The following is a 21,030-nucleotide window of genomic DNA, read 5'->3' on the forward strand; positions in this document are numbered from 1 at the left end:
CTGTTCTTAAAAAGTTGACTAAGTTCCTTTGTCTGTGTGTGTGTATGTGTGTGTGTGTGTGTGTGTGTGAGTGATTTTTGCAGAGTGTATTTCACAGTGTAAGAGACTAAAAGTTTCACTCAGTAAGACTTCATCTGTCTCTCCTCTCAGCTGGTCGAGTGCTTTATGTGTGTCTGTCATTAGATCCCTGACACACTGTGTAATCCTTTTCTCCATGGTTCCTATTGAACACATGTTCCCCCCTCAGCTTCAGCATTCACACTTATGCAAATATTGAGGTGGCTTAGATCTCTCAAAACACTCCCACTTTTCTCTGGGCTCCTGTGTTTCAATGTCTGTGTGCATATGATGAACAAGCCCTGAATGTGTGCCTGTGTGGGTGTATGTGTGTGCGTACGCGTACGTGTATTGCGCTGGAAAAGGACTGTTTTCATAACCTCTCTCAGACAGGCATATTATATATTGTTTAGAACCTTCTGGAATTTGGTTGGTAATATTGATAGGAACACATGAGGATGTAACGTCATTACTGTGTTATATGGACAGTGCTGTTTGGTCCTCTCTTTGTTTGACTGTGAGTGTATGTGAGAGTGATATTACAGCGATGCATCACACTGGCACAGTACTGCGGTCCGTGCTGTCATTCAAATTAGATTACTGGAATGTCGGAAAACACAATGAATATTACTGCACAGTGACAAAAAGTCATTTCAGATTAATATCAACAACTTCACACAAATCAAATGAATCTCTAAACATCACTTGTGTATAATACACGAAATTTAATAACTACTAGATCAGAGTATCTGTATTAGCTCCCACAGAACTGAGTGAGGGACATGTTTTGCTTTCGGGCGCTGTGCGTTTGTGTGTGCTTGCATTGGTCAGTGTTAATACTGAACTTTTGTTTCATCTCCAAGCAGCGACACCCTGCATCAAGGCGATCAGTCCCAGTGAGGGCTGGACCACGGGCGGGGCCACGGTTATCATTATCGGTGATAACTTCTTTGATGGGCTACAGGTCGTTTTTGGGACCATGCTAGTCTGGAGTGAGGTATGCTTCCACAGTACTTTTACAACCATGGGGTTCAGTCATTCAGCTGCCAGGTCTCATAGCTGTTTGGTCCCTGTCTTAGTAGTGTCTTGTAAAAAAAACAAACAAAAAAAAAAACCATTTCCAGTCACAGACCTACCTTTTTCCTTTAACAGAGTTCTGTGCCCTGTAACAGAATTGATTGTTTCCTGTCACAGGTCTGACTTTTTTCTCTGACAGAGTCTGTATCCTGTTAAAAATGGACTGCTTCCTGTCAGATACTGACTTGTTACTTTAACAGAGCAGTCTCTATCCTGTAACAAAATGAACTGTTTCCCATAACAGAGCAAACTGTCAATCTGTAACACTGTACTGTCATTTGCTTTGACTTTAACTATGTACATCGACAGTGTGGACTGATTATTGTAACAGAGCTGACTCTTTTCTGTAACAAACATGACATTTTTGTTTCCTGTAGCTCATCACTCCTCATGCCATCCGCGTGCAGACCCCACCCAGACACATCCCCGGGGTGGTTGAGGTCACACTTTCTTACAAATCCAAACAGTTCTGCAAAGGAGCACCGGGACGATTTGTCTACACGGGTGAGTGTTGCTAGAAAAAATTACAGCTATACAACTGAGTCTGGCTGTTTTGCTGATTTATGTAAAGATATGCCTATTTCTTTGGGCATTTTTCTAACAAGAATTTCCAAATTCTGAGATGCATGTTTGACAGGTTCTGTTGTTACACTTCAGTTCAGGATATTAGTTTGAGAAAACATGAAACCAGCCCTACATCAAAGGCCATATTTTTTCATCTGTGAAGAAAATTGATTTTTAGGGTAGATATTGAAGAGCATGTCTCCTGTAAGATTACCCTAAGTAATTTAGAGTGTTTTTCATGTTGGCGGTCCCACAGTGGGACGCTGGGCTCGAGCAGTTTAACGTTGCCCGATTCTCTCGCTCAATTTGAGAGGCGAGCTCTCATTACGCTGAACCTCCACACAGGCAGCAGTCCAGCCTGAGGCACCGCAGCCCAGTCTGTTGGCATGGGAGCTCTGCCAAAGACAGCAGAGAGCAACATGTCTGAGTGGGGAAACTCGACTGGACTACAACAGACCGCAGTATGACACACAGAACTGGGTTGCCAATCAAGAGAGCACTGACTGCTTTTCTCTAGGTTTAAAAACACCAAAAAAAAAAAAAAAAGGGGGATCTACTGGTGTGTTTTGGGGTCAGCAGGTGAATTAGTCTTTTTTTGTGTGTCAAGTCAATCTGAGTTGAGTTAACGAAATGACAGTATCGTGGATATCTCTAGACAATGTCAGTTTACACAATTAGAATGTTTTCTCCTTGCAGTTTGTCACCTCAATTTGCTGTGACTCATTTGTTTGAGTCATCATCACTCACTGTCTCCGGTGGACACTTGGTCTTGTTTTTTTTGTTGTTGCTTTCTTTGGCTTTAACCTTGTTTACTCTGACATCTTTTCTGTCACTAGCAGAGAGTTAATACTGTGTCCAATCCCTTTATTGGTAATCTATTGATCAGGTCTACTGGAAAAAAAGTCTGCAAGGTTACAGTAAAATCAAAGACAGAGCTTTAAAGCTGTGTTTATAGAAAGAGTCTATCTGTCCTTCTGTGAGTGAATGAACTTAGACATTGAGTTCTCACTTCATAAGAGCAGAGGGGATTAATAAGATTTAGTGCTTTTATCAATACCATCCATCGGTTAGAGCATGCAGAATAACTTCTGCAGCCTGTGTCACTGAAATCCCTCTACTTGTTTTTAGAACCCTGTATTTGGCTCCATTCATCATAAGCCAATCAAATACCAGCAAACTTCACCCAACTGTGTCTCCTGTGGCGACCACATAGCATACATCACTGGGCAAGGGACACAATTGGCCAGCAGTAGTAGCCTCTCATTCATCAAAGGGGGGGAAAAAAGTGTTTTTCACTGATTTGGTGAGTTTTGCCAAGCTGGGGTGCTGGCTCACAGGACCCCTGGTGGCCAACTGGGCCTCCACATCATCTGTTTCAGATCCACATCATCTGTTTTGAGGGCAGCTGTAATAGGAGCAATTGGACTGTCAGAATTACAAGTGCTTTCCTGTCCTCAATGATTGAGTCTGCCTTACCTCGCTCAGGGTTTAAAAGAAAGACAGAGAGAGAGAGAGAGAGAGAGAGAGAGAGAGAGAGAACGAGGCTTGTACTGCCAATGAATCACAAAAGTTTCTTCAGTGAAGGTGATGATATTGACTGAGCTGCACCAAAACACCCTGAGTAAGACTGAGACACTCATTCATCACCTCACGGACGGCCAGGTCACTCCTGCCATCCTCAATTCTGCCAGGTGTCAGGATAGCTCTCTCTCAATGACCTGCAGGACAGCAAATCTAATCACAGCTAATACCGCCATGTAGATCAATGGAGAATACCCAAGGTTCTTGTCGAATGTTACACCTTGTCTCTCAGTCCCATCCTTCACGGATCAAAGTTGTTGTTTTTTTTTTATTATCTTATATCAGATGGAAAATGAAATTCTACTGAATAAGATTAGTTTTTTTTTTCAGTTTTTCATTGTACAGAGCAGGCAACATTCTTTAGTTATAATTAGGGCAAAAAAGATTACATATTTAACTTCGGGCTCCAAGAATAGTGATTGAGAGAAGGGATAAGTGAGGTAATTGGTATGGAATGTCAGTTGTAGATGTTTGATCTCTTTATCAGTGTATCTTAGTGTGGTACGGGTATCAAACATCACACACACTCCACCCCACCACCTACCAACGTTAGACCCTCTTCGGCCGCCCCTGGAGTCGCTTTGTACTTTTTTTGATCTGCCTTTGATCTCAAACTGTGATTTCCAGGCCCACTTGTCTAAGCTTAGTTGGGTTGAATTGGGTTGGGTTGGGTGTGGTGGTTGCTGCCGCCAGTTGGTAGAATTGGGGGTAATGTTTTCAGATATGCTAATCAGAAGCATCTGCAGAGATAGCAAGTGTAAACAGAGCGACTGGGTGTCTGCGTGTTGTACACATCTTTTACATTACTTCTTGTGGACCAGAGTGTGCCATCCAGACCTTTCGTGTGGACGGGATATCCTGCGAACTAAAACTGGATAGTTTTAAAAATTCATGACAGTGAGCACTTTCTTTCATGTCAACCATTTTCCCCCCAGATCACTATATGTCACATTTGCAATGGTGGCTATTCTGGAACATTCTACCGCTCAACACCATAAAGCTATACCTAGAGATGGCTCTACGTGCCCAAACAGATTTTGTTTAAAACATTCTTCTCTTAGACAGCAGAAATTGGCAACAGAGCACAGCATGAGAAGGCTCAGTACATATGCGTGTGCATGAGAGATTCTCAGTAACGTGTGAGCAAGCGGCCAACTAAGCGGCAAGCTTTTCGGGAACGTTTTCCGCTGGTCCAATTAGAGCTGTGAAGTGTCACTCTGTCAGACAGGCGCGGCGCGCTGGCTGGATGGCTGCATTATCAGACAGCATGTACTGTCACACGAGCCTGTGATTGATTAAATCCCGCGAAAAAGCAGTACAGAAATTCTCCGTCGGACCCCAACTTAGAGCCTGCGCCTCTCTAGTCTCGCTCGTAAAGAGAACAGCAGAGACGTGGAAAAAGGGCTGTCTGTTCATGAGAGCTCTGCGTATTGATTCGAGGGTAATTAGTCCCTTCCACTCCCTCAGCCTCTTCATACTCTCCACTCAGCTCAACAGAAGTCTTCACCTACAAAAGAACCCCACTTGCATCTGAAAAAAAAAAAAAAAAAGCTATGTCTGTTGCTATGCGGCTTAAAGCTAATTTTACTGTTGCAAGGTGCTGTATTTGGCTGGGTCCTCTCCAAACTGTTTGCTTTTTAGCTTTAAAAAAAAAAAAAAAGGGCCTAAGTCAGGTCCGTGAGCATTGATCTTCAGTATCTATTGATTCTCTGTGCTGAAGATGTGTGAAAATGTCATTTACTGAGCTGGTGTGTGTTACACAAACAGCAGTGATTCGATCGCCTGATTGTTGTTTTGTGCTTCTGTTAGTCAACTGCTAGCTTCACTTGCAAATGCTAAGACATAAAATATGTTAAAATTGAACCTGACTCAGCTGCTATCATAATACAGTTATACAATATTATATAATTATATCATACAACATAATTCAGGTATAGTCACAACAATTTATATCAGCTAATGAACACATACATAGAAACTATGACATAAATATTATAATATTGTAGCAAAAAGTCTTTCCAGTGGCATGTGCTACAACAGACGTCAAATATTGACATGTTATCAGTCCTGTGTTGTGATAGTGTGAGCCTGCAGAATAACATTTTTTCAATGTTTTCTTAAACTAACATATTCCAAAACAGCCACTCTTGCTCAGAGAACTTAACAACATTGCTATACTAGGCTAATGACATGGACATTCAAATAAAGTGAAACTAATGTCTCTTTGTTTCTGCTTTCTTCTCTCTTCTATTCCATGTACTCTGTGCTATAGAGGGAGTCAATAAAAAAGAAAAGAAAGAAAAAAAAACTCCTCCATGTTGTAGGAGGTTAGATAAGCAGAGAGTGGTTAAGCGTAATTAGCCAAAGTAATAGCAGCTAAATGGCAGCGAAGTTAGTTTCTTTTTTATCAGCAGGAAAGATAGACTTATCGTAATAAGCAGTAATGGCTTTGCTGGAATGTCTCTGCATGCTTTATGCCAACTCATCGCCCTAATGACCTCTGATTCACAAACATCAATCCTAATGGTGCCCACTACTCTACTGTTACCACTGCTATTTGACACCTTCCTCTAAATGTTGGAACATAGTTTATGTGCTCCCATGGTTCCACAAAGATCATGACAAATCTTTGAATTAGGCATTAGTCTGTAATTTTGGGTGAGAGCTGGGATATAATGATACGCTGAGAGTCCTCAGAATGTTCATCCATCTTTACAAAGAATTCCATTCTGTTTTTCTCCTCTCTTTTGATTAGAGAGAAAGAATATCCTACTTTCAGCTCCCCTGCCACCCACACCAGGTCACAGTAAAACTGGTAGATTGGTTGGCCGCCAACAGATCTATACTAATGATTCTTGAGCAAAGCAGTGCTGACAGTTTTAAGTGCTGCATATGTTTTCCCCAAATCAGGCAATTCATCTTAATATTAGTCATATCAGCCAATCAGAAAGTGATACAGCAGAGGTCATAGTGCAAGCCATTTTTTCAGTACCATAATTATCTGCCTCTGCAACAGGAAGTGACTATTGATTGGATTAGAGAAGAACAGCGGTGTAGCTAGAATATGCCGTATGTTTATATGACTGTTCTTTTGTAGCTTGAAGCTACAGTCCTAGACCCTGTGTGTGTGTGTATGTGTGTATATGTGTGTGTCTGTTGCTGGAAGAGATGAGTGGATCAGTGTGTGAGAGAGGTTTTTTTTCTTTGTCTTCATCTGAGCTTGTACTTGCCGTACAATATCATCACTCAGCATCTGTGAAAGTCTCAATCAGCTGTGAAAAACATCTGCATAAATCAATAACAACTAAACATGTGCATGCACACACACACACACACACACACACACACACACACACACACACACACTCTCCCTCTCTCTCTCTGTCTGTCATTGATGCATATGTTTGTAGTGTCATGATGCCACATTGTATGAATTTTATTATTTATTTGTAGTTTAGAATTTATGTGATTTAATATGATTGTGAGCTTTTCCCAGCAGAATATTTGAAAATGGTAGCTTTCAAATTTGTTTGTGAGATGAATACATGGTTATGTCCCAAGTGATTGTTACCAGGCAGTGGCAGGCAGTTGATGACAAGGCTTTGGCCGTATAGAGAGGTAACTGTGTTCTCAGACACAGACTTGACTGATCACCCAACACTGAGACAGCCCTGACAAAACACAATGATGGATGGGCTGATTACCACACTACCAATTTACACACGAGCATCACACAAGGAGCAAGAGAGAAAGAAAGAAAGAAAGAGAGAAAGAAAGAAAAAAGGAAAGAAAGAAAGAAAGAAAGAAAGAAAGAAAGAAAGAAAGAAAGAAAGCAAGCAAGATGTTTGAGCTGCAATAATATAGACATAAATTAAACTGAATTAAAAAAATTTGCAAATCTTTCATGAAGCTGTGTTATGTAAATCCAAAAGCACAAGCCATTTTTTTGTCATTGTTGCTTAGAGGAATTGACTTTTTACATTTTCAGTATAGTATCACATTAAATCTTTTTGTCTGTGTGTGTGTGTTTGGGTGTGTGTGCGTTAACTCTGTTAGTAAATTTACTAACCTTTGGTATGTCTTTTTACTGTAGCTTTGAATGAGCCAACGATCGACTATGGCTTCCAGAGACTTCAGAAGGTCATCCCTAGACATCCAGGAGATCCAGAAAGACTTCCAAAGGTCAGTTAAGTAGATCTATGTATAACACACACACACACACACACACACACTCACGAACATGCACACACTACAGTATCTGCTTTATAAAAGATATGAATTTACATTTCAAATATGAAAACAATGAACATACAACAGAATGAACTGCTGTACACAATTACTTATGCTTTTTACTGGGCAGAGAACACTCAATTTGTAACCCCATCAACATCTTTACAGAGTAAATATGCCTTTGTTAAATCCAATTGCATCACAGAAGGACTGAATAGACTCTCAGAACTGAGGAACTGTCTCTGAGTACATTTTACAGTATCCAATTTGCGATAATTTGCCGTGAATTAGCTCTGTGTTTGAAGAATTTAGGATTAAATAACGTGGAATCATCTGGAAGAGGCGTAACTACAGTGTGGGATCACTCAGATGTTAATCAGAGCAGGTCTAGACTGCAGCCCCCCAATCCCTATTTTTCCTTCTCGTTTTGCCGTTTGACTCAGTTTAATGTTTTGTTTACAAAACTCTTCATTACAAGTCCCACTCCTTCTGTTAGCATGACTTTGTATGTGAAATAGAAGCTCTGAAACTGTATTTATAGTCTTTTCTTTCACCCACTCATTTCTCATGAGTTTGCTTGGCCTTCTACTTTTGTTTTTTTTTTTTTATGTCACGCACAGAAAGGATGTGTGTGTGTGTGTGTATTTCTGTTTCCCGTGTCGCTGTATTATTTTTCCATTTCCCTTTTGATAAAATCTATTACTGATCCCTGCTAATAAACCTCCTCGCAAGTTTCCTATTTCTTAGACGAGGCGTGGAAAAAAGCATTTTGGGGGTAATATTATGACTGATTGTATTACTCTGAGACCCAGCATGTGTGGCGTTGACCACCCCCTGAGTTTAATAAAAACCCATTTAAGACTTTATCTATTAAAATCCCAGCACGCAGTACAGGAATGCCATTTATGTGCGCTGGTCACTCCAGTACAGACCAGAGCAGGATTAAGGCTTCTAAAAGCACTTTGAGACTAAATGGGGTTAAAAGAGTTTCCATTTGAAGGATCTCTCTGGAGTAAACTGCAATAATAAACAAAATTTTAACGTTACTGAAGAGAGTCACTTGTTACATTTGCTGAATAAGAAGTGGACATGGCAACAAATGATTCACTCAAGTCAACATTTCAGCGTTATAAACTTTAAAAACTGTAACTTTGTTAAAAAGGTAATTCATGATCTCTTTTCAAACCTTTTAGCTGCTAACAGTCTGTACTTGACTGCTGAATATGTTAAACAATGAAATATATAAAAGCATATCTCCACATTTTTAAATGAAAAATGACTCCTATTGTTTTTCAGAGCATATTTTTGAAATAGTGTGCCGCATGCAAATCATTTCTGATAAAAAAGAAAGGAAGAGGAAAGCCACACATTTTCTTTCTTTCATTCTTTCTTTCTTTCTTTCTTTCTTTCTTCCTTTTTTTGTTTGTTTCTTTCTTTCTCTCTTTGCTAATTTTTATATTACTCATTCCTCAATTGCTTTTTTAACAGATGAGGGACATGCAATTACTAGTCACACAATGACAGCGTGAGCCTTCGATGTAGCCAACAACAAAAACAACAGCAATGCAACAATGCATCCCCCATAAATTTGTTTGTACACAGTAACATTCCACTAACAGAAAAAATTAGAATCATACCTTATACTATAAAGTATCATGTATTGTGGTTTTAATGAAGCAATCAGTGTAAGAGAGAGACTTAGATAATGAAGTGATTTGTGTCTGCCCTGAGGCAGGTCATTTGGCTTTGCTCCTGGAACACACTCTCTCATAGTGTGAGTAAAGAGCCACTAAACAAGACTGTAAACATACACACCTATAGGAGATTTGGCTTCGCTAATAAACACACTGAAAATGAGAGTAATCTAGAGCTAAGTTACATACTCTGCTCACATATAAATCACTGTTAAGGTGAATAGTAGTTGTACTTCACCCAGAATCAAAGCAGATATCCACTCTGTCTCATACATATACCCTGAAAAAAAAAAAAAAAGAAAAGAAAAAAGGATCAGCATTTGATGGTTAGATACTACAAGGTGAAGACAACACAAACACACAACAATAAATACTAAAGACTAGATTAGAGCTAATTTGATTAGAGGCACCCACCCACCGCATTCCTCTCTCTCGTTCTCTTTTTTCTCGATAATTTTACCTCTTCATTGATTTGCAGTAGTCCTTTTCTGAGGCTGTGTAAGGATGTGTGGTTTGTAGTAACAGTGGGGAGACAGAAAACCAATAGTATGTATATAGATCTGTTCTATGAAACTACACACACACACACACACACACACACACACACACACACACACTTACACGCAAACAGACTTTTTTCCAGTTAAGATTTCCCTGATAATTTGAGCATATGAATGAGCGTGGACCCTGTGGGAAGAGGCTAATAGGGCGGAGGGAAGTCAGCTCCTGTGTGAATATGCAGGTAATAAACAGACGCAGTCAAGTGAAGAGAGCTGAGATTGAAAGAGCGCTCTGTGTTAACTCAACAGAACCATTTTCACTCTTTTTAGACTCTTGTTACAGAACAATTTAGGACCTTTGATTCATGATAATAAAATCAAGAAAACAATTCATTTCTCTCTTTCAGTACCCTCAGGATATAGTGGACAATTGAACTGAAAATCATATAGAATCACTCTCTGTTTCAGTCTCTCAGCTGTGACCAATTATATTTTGAACAAAAATTAAAACTGAAGTCCAAATATTGCCTTATCATTAATCTGATTGCTTAGAGGGGCAGTTTTTACAGAGAGAGAACAAATATATTCATATTAGTGTAATCCTCAAGGAAATTACTAGAAATGCATCCATGTCAAGCAATTACTCGGGCAGAAAAATTAATCTTTTTTTCGTGCTCCCTCTGAAGTACCCACATCTAATAGCTCCGCGCCTTTCGGTGTATCACCACCCCGGGGTAGAGCTAACTGAATAATTGCTTTAGCTCTTTGTAATGACATTACCACCCTGGGCCGCCTAACCTCGACCTCCTCTATTAGCTGCGATGATAGTTGCACGGTGTTGATGTAAAACAGGAGAGATCACATTTAAATAGCTCGACTCGACCACGGTCGGTCATAATGATGCGTGTGTTTATACAGCACGACACTTTGTCACGCCTCTCGTCACACACACACACACATTAAAAAATCTTGAAGAGTATCGGTTGCATTAACAGACTCAGTTTAACGCAAACAAAACAAGTTACTTTAGCCATTGCATCTTCAGAGAATTAGGTGGCGATTCATACCACACGGAATTCCATCGCAATCGTATGATCAGTGTGAATGAAACGCGATGATATAAAGTAAAGGAGCACGCACTAAAATACGCGCTTTTGAAGTCTGACGCAATTCCGCCTGCCGCAATTCCGCCTGCCAATGCGCGCCTCCTCATATGACTAGTGTAGGGCACTCGAGCTCGGCTCGGCGACCGTGGTTCGTTAGTGAAGACGCGGAGCGGTAAATGGCAGATCAAACAGAAGAGGCCCTGTCATTTTTAAATACCAGCCTCCTTATGGCACGGCGGCAGAAGCGCCATATGGCCGAGGAGGGTGAGGTTATTTACCGGGAATGAAGCATCGCTTGTAAACCTGGCGGCCTTAATTACTGTAATTGTTGTTTAAAATTGAAAGACATGTATGAGCGAACGCAATATGAAAGATTGGATTAGGGATAATTATTAGCACCGAGGGATAAAGAGAAGAGAAGCGTTGTTTGTGTGTGTCGGTAGATGAGAAGGGAGGAAAAACAGCTGTGGTTCTCATTGAGTCTACCTGTTTCGCGACAACTCTAATTCTTTATTTGTATGCAAAGTAGGTGCATGCAACGCTGAGTGTAGACACCAATTTTGGAGCTAAGAGCCCATTTTGAAAAGCTACCCATCCAGCAAGATGCTGGATTTATAGCTGTTTGTGTGTAGGCTATTCCCAACTCCTTCCCAAGCAAGAACCACACACACAAACATGCTCAATACACAGCGTGCATATAACACACAACCAGTCTCTTTAACCCATATACACAGTATGTGATGTGGCCCCTACTGTTTCTCAATTTTGCTAAATCAAGAGCTCTGATGTGATGAAAGAAATACTCTACACACACACACACACACACACGCACGCAAATATACATTGCTCCTTTGAAAAGCAGCCCAGTCCCCTATAGCTGCTATTTGATGGACCTGATGGGATGTTCACAGTCATTAGTGACAGATGCTTTATTAACTCCAGATTGCTTTTGCCAACTGCAGTAACACACACAGACACACACACACACACACACACACACACACACTGTAAATTACTGACACCCGGAAGAAGAGGGAGAACGTTAATAATATGAAGGCTTCTGCACCAACATTCTGCATCTGAGCTTGCAGACAAGGTAGATAGAAAGAAGAGGAAGAGATAGATAGGAATATAGGAGGAAAAGAGAGAAATAGAGTTAAGATCTTCTACCCTCTGAAAAAGAAATGATTTAACTTATCACAAAATAAGCATGATGTGAAAAGCCAAATCCATGCTGATGCTCAGTTAGTACTGGGGGGAGCAAAGCAGCCAGTCACAGGTTAATTGAAAATATCCTTAATGTCATTAATTGAGAACCAGATTAACCCTGACCTAATGCCCTACACAATATGTATGAGTGAGAGAGAGAGAGAGAGACAGAGAGAGAGAGAGAGAGGGCACAATCAGGGTTGGGTTTGTGAGTGAGTCCCTCATTATGCAGAACTCTTGAAGGATTTGACCTCTTTGATTGAATTGTGTCAAATTTTCAATTGTCTTTAGCCCACAAGTGGCAGCAATTTATGATGACTTTATAATTGAAACTTGCAGAATTGCACAATGAATTGACTGAAGTCATACTGTTAGCCTAACACCTTATTTTCTTTGATTGTGTTTGCTCTGACAGGAGGTTTTACTGAAGAGAGCAGCTGATCTTGTGGAAGCTCTATATGGAATGCCTCACAGTAACCAGGTGAACTCACTACTATGTCACACACACACTCACACACACACACACACACACACACACACACACACACACACACACACACACACACACTCTCTCTCTCTCTCTATCTATCTATCTATCTATCTATCTATCTATCTATCTATCTATCTATCTATCTGTCCGTCTGTCTGTCTGTCTGTCTTTGGCCAGTGGTGTAATTCAGTGTGTGTGTGTGATTTTCAGGAGATGATTTTGAAACGTGCAGCTGATATAGCTGAGGCTCTCTACAGTGTGCCACGTAACCACGGCCAAATCCCTGCCCTTGCCAGCACTCCTACACACAGCATGATGGGAGTCAATTCCTTCAGTGGCCAACTAGCAGTCAACGTGTCAGAGACATCACAAGGAGCAGATCAGGGTATGAAACTGATCCTGGTCTCAATCATATTACCATGCAAAAAAGCTATGACTCAAGTATTTGCAGCTACACAGAAGTTCACCAAAGATAATTAGTAGTCCTTAACTTAAATGAATAGTCCTTAATCACAAATCAGATTACAATGCATAGATAGATAGATAGTTAGATAGATAGATAGATAGATAGATAGATAGATAGATAGATAGATAGATAGATAGATAGATAGAATGAAACAAGGATAGGTGGATGCAAGGATAGATAGCAATGTGGTAAAGGGTTATATAAAAAAACATTGATACAAGCCCATAAACAGTAGAGTGAGCATGGTTTTCTCCCCCTGTCAGTGGGCTACAGTCGGAGTTCCAGCAGTGTGTCTCCACGTGGATACATCCCCAGCAGTACACCACAGCAGTCTAACTACAACACTGTCAGCACCAGCATGAATGGATATGCCAACACGGGAATGCCAAACCTGGGGGTATCTGCCTCCCCGGGCTTTCTCAACGGCTCCGGGGGCAACTCACCCTACAGCAGTAAGTCCAAATAGATTCTCTGGTCACGATGGTTACCTGTGCAGCCAAATGGATTCTCTGTAATAGGAGAATAAAGTTCAACCTTCTCACCAACAAGAGTAAATACAGTTTAAATGTGTTTCGACCCTGTAGTTATGTTACAAAGCAAGTCAGTCAAAACACTCAAGTAAGTAACATATACTGATCATTTATCTACAAAACTAGATCAAAACAAGCTGACTTACGAGTTTAAAGAACTTAATTAAATGTTAGTCAGTCATGTGAAGCCTACAACTTTTCGAAGTTGAGATTTTGAGATGTATATGTTTGTTTGTATTTTTGTGTGTAGTGAAACAGAAGAGTGCATTTGCTCCTGTAGTTAGACCCCAGACCTCTCCCCCTCCATCCTGCACCAGTGCAAATGCCAATGGATTGCAAGGTGAGCTTGGTCTTGCCCTTCTTTTTCTACTTTTCCTCTTCATTCTTTTCCTTTTTTCCCCCTAATCTTACTACATTCCTTGCCTATTGCCAGCTTCCCCTCTACTCTAGAGCATTTCAAGTCAAACTCGCTGTTTTCTACTTCTATCATAAGGCAATTACATATCCATACTCAAATAAACCAAGAATTTCCAGTATTAAACTTTATAAACTGTACAAACTACACATCCCAGTCCAAAATGTTAACATTGCTCTACCAAACACCAAAATCATACCAATGCATTACTTCCCGAAAGCAACCTCATACAATCAACCTACCACAAATATCACAGCCTAACTGAAAGGACATAGCTGATACTGTTGGGATAAAAAAAAAAAAAAAAACGCTAGTAGGAGGGTTCATCCAGTGCACTGCTAGGGACTCTCAACAGAAGATGGTAGTCACCGTTTTGCTCTCCAGTTAATCTATACAGCAATTTGAATAAAACCCACAACGAAGGGAATTGTTTTCGTAATTACTTTTATTAGACATTAGTATGTGAGCGTCAAGGCTGCCTTGATTGCCTTGAAATAAAAGTCTCGTCCGTTGAAGTGTCTTGTCTCTTGGCAGCGGTAGCGGGAGGCCAAGATTAATAAAGGTGGACGTAATGAAGTGGGAAATTAAAGTTCATGTTGTAACATGTGTATACTTATAAATACACAGTGTACAGAAATTAATGAGCAGAGACTGGCTATCAAGGCCCAGTGCAAAAACAAAATCTCAGAGTGCGTGAAGCTACAAATAAACCCACAGGAATTGACTTATTCCCAGGCTAACGCTACGCTATGTGGCTAAACGCCCAAGTGACTAAAAACACACAGGCTGGATGTAGAGCCATGATAAAGCATCTTAGCTCTAATGAAGAATCAGCAGACAGTCTTTTTGTGGAGGGAGAAAGAAAAAAAGGCTTGAAATAATACCTTGAATCTTGCTAGATTTATTTTGATAATGGTAGGTCTATTTTTTATGATTTTTTCACTTGGTGTATTAAAGGCTGAAAGAACTTCAGGCACACTCACACATTCACGGACCAACGTGGTGTATGAAATCAGTCTCTGAGTGCTTAAGGGTCTTGTTAACACCTGTTTCTGTTTTTTTGTTTCAGCGATGTCTGGCCTGGTGGTCCCCATGTAAATGCACTTTCTCATCGTGTTAACAGCCAGTCTTTATGTCATACTCTCTCACACAGGCACATACACACACACACCCACACACACAGACTCACGAGCACACACATACACACATGCACACACACGCACAAACACACACACTCACATGCACACACACACACACACACACACACACACACACATACACACACATGCAGCTTTAAGGTATCCCTTCGTTATGAAGAGAAAGCGCCCGTGTCAGCGGTGCCGCTACCATGAAAGTCAACACCACTTTGTTTCTCAAAGTCTCTGTGGAAGCTGAACAGACAGCACTGACACTCTGTGGAACCCGTGTGCGGGACCAGTTAGTCTCTCGGTCTGAGCGTGTGTAAAGGAAATGAGAGAGGGCAGAGAAAAGCTGTGTTTACATACAGCTCGTCATGCCAAGCTCATTGGCAACCGGAAGGAACCATTATGGACTCGCTGCCCTGGCTATAACATAAACACATTATGTAGAATTGCCTCAGAACATTTTTGGATTGTTTTCTCTCTTTAAATAGATTCACAAGGGTTGTGTACATTTATAATGTGACATATTTTTTGTATTTCTTTTTATGTGATATGATTAAAAAAAAAGTGGCCAATAAATTGCAACTGTTTAACTGGAAAATGAAGAGATCATTCATATCATTGTAGAAATAATTGAAACATAAGAATAGTCCAATATAAATAAATACAAATGGGTGGGAGGGTAACAGCATAGCTGGGTGGGTCAGGTATTTATGATGGTGTGTGATGTTTTTATCTTGATAAATTAAGTTTCTAATTTATTGTAGTTAGAAGATGAAACTTTGAAGTTTGATTGAAAAAAGAAGCCTTGCTTTCCAACAGAATGAGATAATGAAATTGTTTGTTGGTTAAAATCCTCCCTCCTTATTGACTAGTATATATGGCCACATTTTTGCTGTTTAGCTGTATAGTACTGCATTTTTAACTGAGGAAAGTCCTCTCCACTGTACAGCAATTCCTTAAATGTGTTTTGTATGTGGTTATAAACTGTGGAAATGTGATTTATCAAAAGTGTGCTAATTTTTCTTCATTTGTTTGTCATTTTTTTGTTTTGTTTGTTTGTTTGTCTGTTTGCCCCTCCCCCCTTTCTTTTGCGATCACTACAGCAAAACCCATCTCCATTCAAATTCAAGAAATGAAAAATCAGCATTTTTTTGTTTGAATGTTTGTTTTGTTTTGTGTTCATTTGTGTTCATGAAGGGATTTTTTTTGTATCATATCAATTATAGATGTTGTATTTATCTCTGAGATTTTATATATTGCTTTCTATCAAAATAAACATATTGAATATTTCACTGATGTTAAGATGCAGCGCTAGAGAGTCACATAACAAACAGTTGCCATTCTTATACAATTGTCTGCAAAATTTCAAAAGAAATGAAAACAATCTCCAAGCTTTTGAGTCAAAATCATTATTTTTATATTCATTTTAAGTTATCAATACGTTTTTTTTTACAATCTCTGAATAAATATGAAGTATGTTTGTTTAATAAATAATTGATCGCTTATTTTAAAGAGTGCATGTGAAACAGTTGCCAAAGGACACTGTTTTGTATTTCATTTTCCTTTTCCTTGAAAATATGCATTTCCCTTAATTTGTCCCCCCCCCCCCCCCCCCCCCCATGTCCATGTATCACATCATGTCTGAGTTTACAGGAACTGATATCAAGTTGACATTTGAAAAGGAAACCTAATTAATAAGGGAATTTTATGAAAATTTTACAGTTTAAGGAAAACTCTTGATGCCTTAATGAAAAACTTCACAAGAATTACGACTATGCTAATTTATCTGTCTTTACTCCACGGTTTTTAAATTATATGTTTAAAAGAATATCAAGTGTAAAAAAAAAAGCACAATGTTTCTACTTAAATAAAACATCAAAAATGTCTGTCTGTCAGATTTTTCTTTAAATTAATACTTTTGATCAAGGTTTTTGGTCATCACATAATTTTGAATTTCAACTATTATTCATCATCATTTGCAGTATGTTTTCTCATGGATTGATCTTTTGTCATCATCCTCGCTCAGGCTTTAAAACACTTTCCCAATTAATCCAGGTCAGTCATATAGATGTCTGCTGAGCTTTTAAAAGATTATTCAAAGCACTCAAAGATGGGGCTCATTCAAATGCCTCATTTCATTGCATTAAACCGCCTAGTTAATAAAGAATCAATACTTTCAAAGGGCAAGGTTATCTTTTGTCTATAAGAGGTTGGTATCATTTGGAACCTTTTATAGTTGCAATGCTGAAAGAAGCTAAGTGAAATCTATACTCATCAAGTGGGTCAAACTGTGAGAGTAGACAGGCTTTTGTAGAAGAACAGCTCTTCTCCTTTAAAAATAACCTCACTCTCTTATCACACTTCCTGCGTGTCTGTGGATACTGGGTCAAAAACGTCAATTTCCCATCAAAGACAATACCTGCTCCTAATGCACAATTAGAGAAGAGAAAGAATTATCAACGGTCACTGACTGGGAGTATATTAGCCTCTGTCTATGCCAGAGATTAGATATCATCAAACAACAGTGAAGTGTCTGAAAAGAAAACAAAGGTTTTACCAAAAGGGTAAAGACTTCTTTATCGCTCAGCACCTGTGCAGGTCGTCATTTAGCTCTCCATTTATGCGTCTCACCACAGTTGATAACTCTTATGTTGTGACAGATCAGTGATTTGAGAACTTCACAGTGTGACACAGCAACTGTGCCAGAATATCGCTGCTACTGCTATTCACATATAACAGGAAGTTAAATTTAACTATACAAATGTCAACATCAACAGAGTTGGACAATCTGTAGCCAATCTGTAGAATTCTATGAATGGGTATTTCATTGTTTTATCTCGTATTAAGAATTCCTTCAGCAAATTTGAATTTCACTGGTGAAAATTCCAAGCAGATGGACTATATATATATATATATATATATATATATATATATACACACACATACACGTGTATGTGTGTGGGTGTATGTATGTATGTATGTATGTATGTATATATACACACACATTCATACACTCACATACATACACACATTCATCCTGATTTCTGTGGTTATTTGTAATGCTTCTGACAGGCAGCTCAATTTAAGAAAGAGTCAGTTTATAGGCAAGCTCTAATAGCAGTCCTGTGCCACATTTTAAATCTGTGCATTAAATATTTATACATTCTGTGTCGATAATACTCCTTAAGCCAGGCTCGACACACAATCACACCATGTGGTCACTGTGTGTTCTAATAAAGGCAAGGGTCAGGAGGTCACGCAATCAAAGAAGGGCAGGGCCAGTTACAGCCATCTGCTACCATTCTTGTTAAGACAATTAGAGCTTTCAGCGAAGCAGGGATCTTTATTAGGAGAGCGATGCAAGGTAAAGCTAATCCCCAAACACTTAAAAGCTTTCTCCTGTTCAAAAAGTGGACAAAGTAAAAACAAACTAATAAACAAATGGTTCTTTTAGACATAAACAAATCAGATTTTCTTTGTCTTCATAATTAACAATCCTAGAACAAATTGAAGTTGTCTACCCCCCCCCCCCCCCCCCCCCCCCCCCTCCATCTTCAGTTAATTACAGAAATTCTCAATCTGGGTACATAGTCTCAGATTTTACTGACACTCTTAGTGATGAGAGAGAGAGAGAGAGAGAGAGGAAGAGAGAGAAAGAGTAAAAGAGAGAGAGTGTTAGAAAGAGAGATAGAGAGTGGAGTACAAAAGCGAGGCTGGACAAAAGGCAGGTCAGAGAGGGGCCCGGTGGAGCTGGCTCTATGGTCCAGTACTGTGGGAATCAGGTAGAGGGGCAGAAAAGGCACGGGAACATGCATTCACCTCAAACAGGACATCCGCTCAGAAAAGGCCTTTTGTTTGGGCTTTATCGAGAGACACATGATACCAGCTTTCTTTATTAGTGCCTCCATCTGAATGACTCAACCCCCCCCCATTCTTATCGGTCATCCCTGAGTTGTGTTGTTGATGCTCGTTTCCTTGTATCCATGTGACACATTTAGTCATATAGTACAAAGCACAGCTCCAGAACAACATGGGATTGCTAAGATTTTTTTTCCTGTTTGGTTTGAGTGGCTTGATCATGGTTACCTTGATTTGGTTACAATACGTTGCCTTATTTCATAATAATTGATTCATGCGAGCTGTGACACTGTGATTGCCTTTTACGGCATGTGTAATTATTTATGAATAAGCACAAGATAATACAAAAGTACAATAAATACTTACCAGTAAAACCACACTCCCCATAACATGACCCAGCTTCTGTCATCATAAATTCCATTTAGTACAGTTTTATCTTACTGAGGGGTTCCACAGTGGCTTAACTAACATGTCTACTGGTTGTCCTGTTTTAAGCATACTGTTCAATACTTGCTTTTTTTTTTACTAAATGTGGTGATATGGCTGTTCACCCCCACTCATGTTGCTTGGTTATTGTGAGTTTGGCCATTTTTTAGTTAATATCGATGGATTAATACTATGTGTGTGAGTGTGTCCCTGTGTTTGTGAGCGTGTGTGAGGCCACCAACGTTGGTTACTTTTTGTAACCTCATGACAATGTAGGTAAAAAAAAAAACACATTTAGGTAATAAAAACCTAAATCTTTTTCTTTAAAGAGTAAGGATACATTAAACTGCTCACTAAAGCATTTTAATGAAACTCCAATTTAGTCCTGTCTAAGGAAAGAATAATCAAATCAATACATAATTAAGCATATTCACATTTACATAACAACTACATTCTGTTCATACATTGATCAAATGAGTGGAAATATTCATTCTTCATGTCTGAATAGGGTCAGATATAATTCATGTCAACTACTGGCTGTAACTTTGAAAAGTATAGCATGCTGTTTTGCTCTGCTATGAGGTAGCAACATATCATATCTGAAATGTATTATTCATAGCAAGTCTCAAAGATATGTTTTATTCAGGTAAAAGAAAAAAAAAAATCCCGCAGAGGTTAGCGGGTTAGAGTCTCCGTCTCTCTCTCTCTCTCTCTCTCCCTCCCCCTCTCTTTCTTTTCCTTAGAATTTACAATCAGAGGACAAACATTTTCTTCAGCAGACAACTGAAGCACCGAGTCTACAGAGACACGGTGACCTTTACCACAGGAAGTGTATTAAAAACACACAACTCATGGCCATTTCCACAGAAAAGACGTCAGGCGGTAAGAAGTTCATCTGCTCTGTGGAATAGTTGCTTTGGTAATTAAGAAAAGCACTTGTGTCAGAGTAAACATCGCTTTTAAAAATCCCACATTATGTTGCCTGTGGAGGCAGGGTGGGACAAATGGGAGTGTGTGTGTGTGTGTGTGTGTGTGTAGGGGAGCGAGGAGGTTGATTTGTGAAAATGAAGCTGTATGTGTATATGTCTGTGTTTATAGGGTTGTGTGAGGGCTCCAAGTATAGAAGAATAAGTGTACTTGTTTCTTACTATATTAGCAACATAATTCACCTCTTACTCAATATCAGCACAATAAAATTTCATTTTCCTCAAAGTTTTTGTTATTTCATTCTAACATATAACAATTTTGCACTTTGTTGTGCTTGGTATAGATCAGATTCCCTCTATCTATGTCTTTGTACATGTGTGTTTGCAGAACATAAGCATATGACCAACTGTAGGCAAAGATGGAAGTGGAGATACACACACACACTTCTCATAGGCTTCCCATTACTTGAAGTTTGTGTGGCAGTGTGTACGTGTGCAAGTGTATATGTGTATGTGTGTGTGTGTGTGTGTGAGTGTGCGCGTGCGTGTGTGTGTGAGTGTGCGCGTGCGTGTGTGTGTGTGCAGGGGCTGTGTCAGTATGATTTATTGCTTTAGGCTCCTCATCTCTGATTTTAACTCTCTCTCTCTCTCTCTCCCTCAGGAGACAAATGTGAGGTTGATCATTAGCTTTACACAAAAATAACAATGTACAGTATTTAAGAGAGTCAGTTTCACACACAAAAAAAGTCAGATCAG

At 39.5% G+C, this 21,030-nt stretch overlaps 1 protein-coding gene across 1 annotated transcript in view; it reads left to right on the forward strand.

The window, feature by feature from the left end:
- LOC115823359 (transcription factor COE3-like) overlaps positions 1–15,017 on the forward strand; it is a 38,815-nt gene extending 23,798 nt beyond the window's left edge. Inside the window, exons 9-16 of the mRNA XM_030787408.1 lie at positions 921–1,054; positions 1,512–1,638; positions 7,373–7,461; positions 12,434–12,499; positions 12,719–12,893; positions 13,238–13,426; positions 13,755–13,844; positions 14,989–15,017. Of these exons, the coding sequence (XP_030643268.1) occupies positions 921–1,054; positions 1,512–1,638; positions 7,373–7,461; positions 12,434–12,499; positions 12,719–12,893; positions 13,238–13,426; positions 13,755–13,844; positions 14,989–15,017 (899 nt within the window). The remainder of the gene's footprint in view (positions 1–920; positions 1,055–1,511; positions 1,639–7,372; positions 7,462–12,433; positions 12,500–12,718; positions 12,894–13,237; positions 13,427–13,754; positions 13,845–14,988) is intronic.
- Positions 15,018–21,030: the final 6,013 nt, after the last annotated feature.

This window comes from Chanos chanos, chromosome 10 (genome assembly GCF_902362185.1).
Source record: "Chanos chanos chromosome 10, fChaCha1.1, whole genome shotgun sequence".
Lineage (NCBI taxonomy): Eukaryota > Metazoa > Chordata > Actinopteri > Gonorynchiformes > Chanidae > Chanos > Chanos chanos.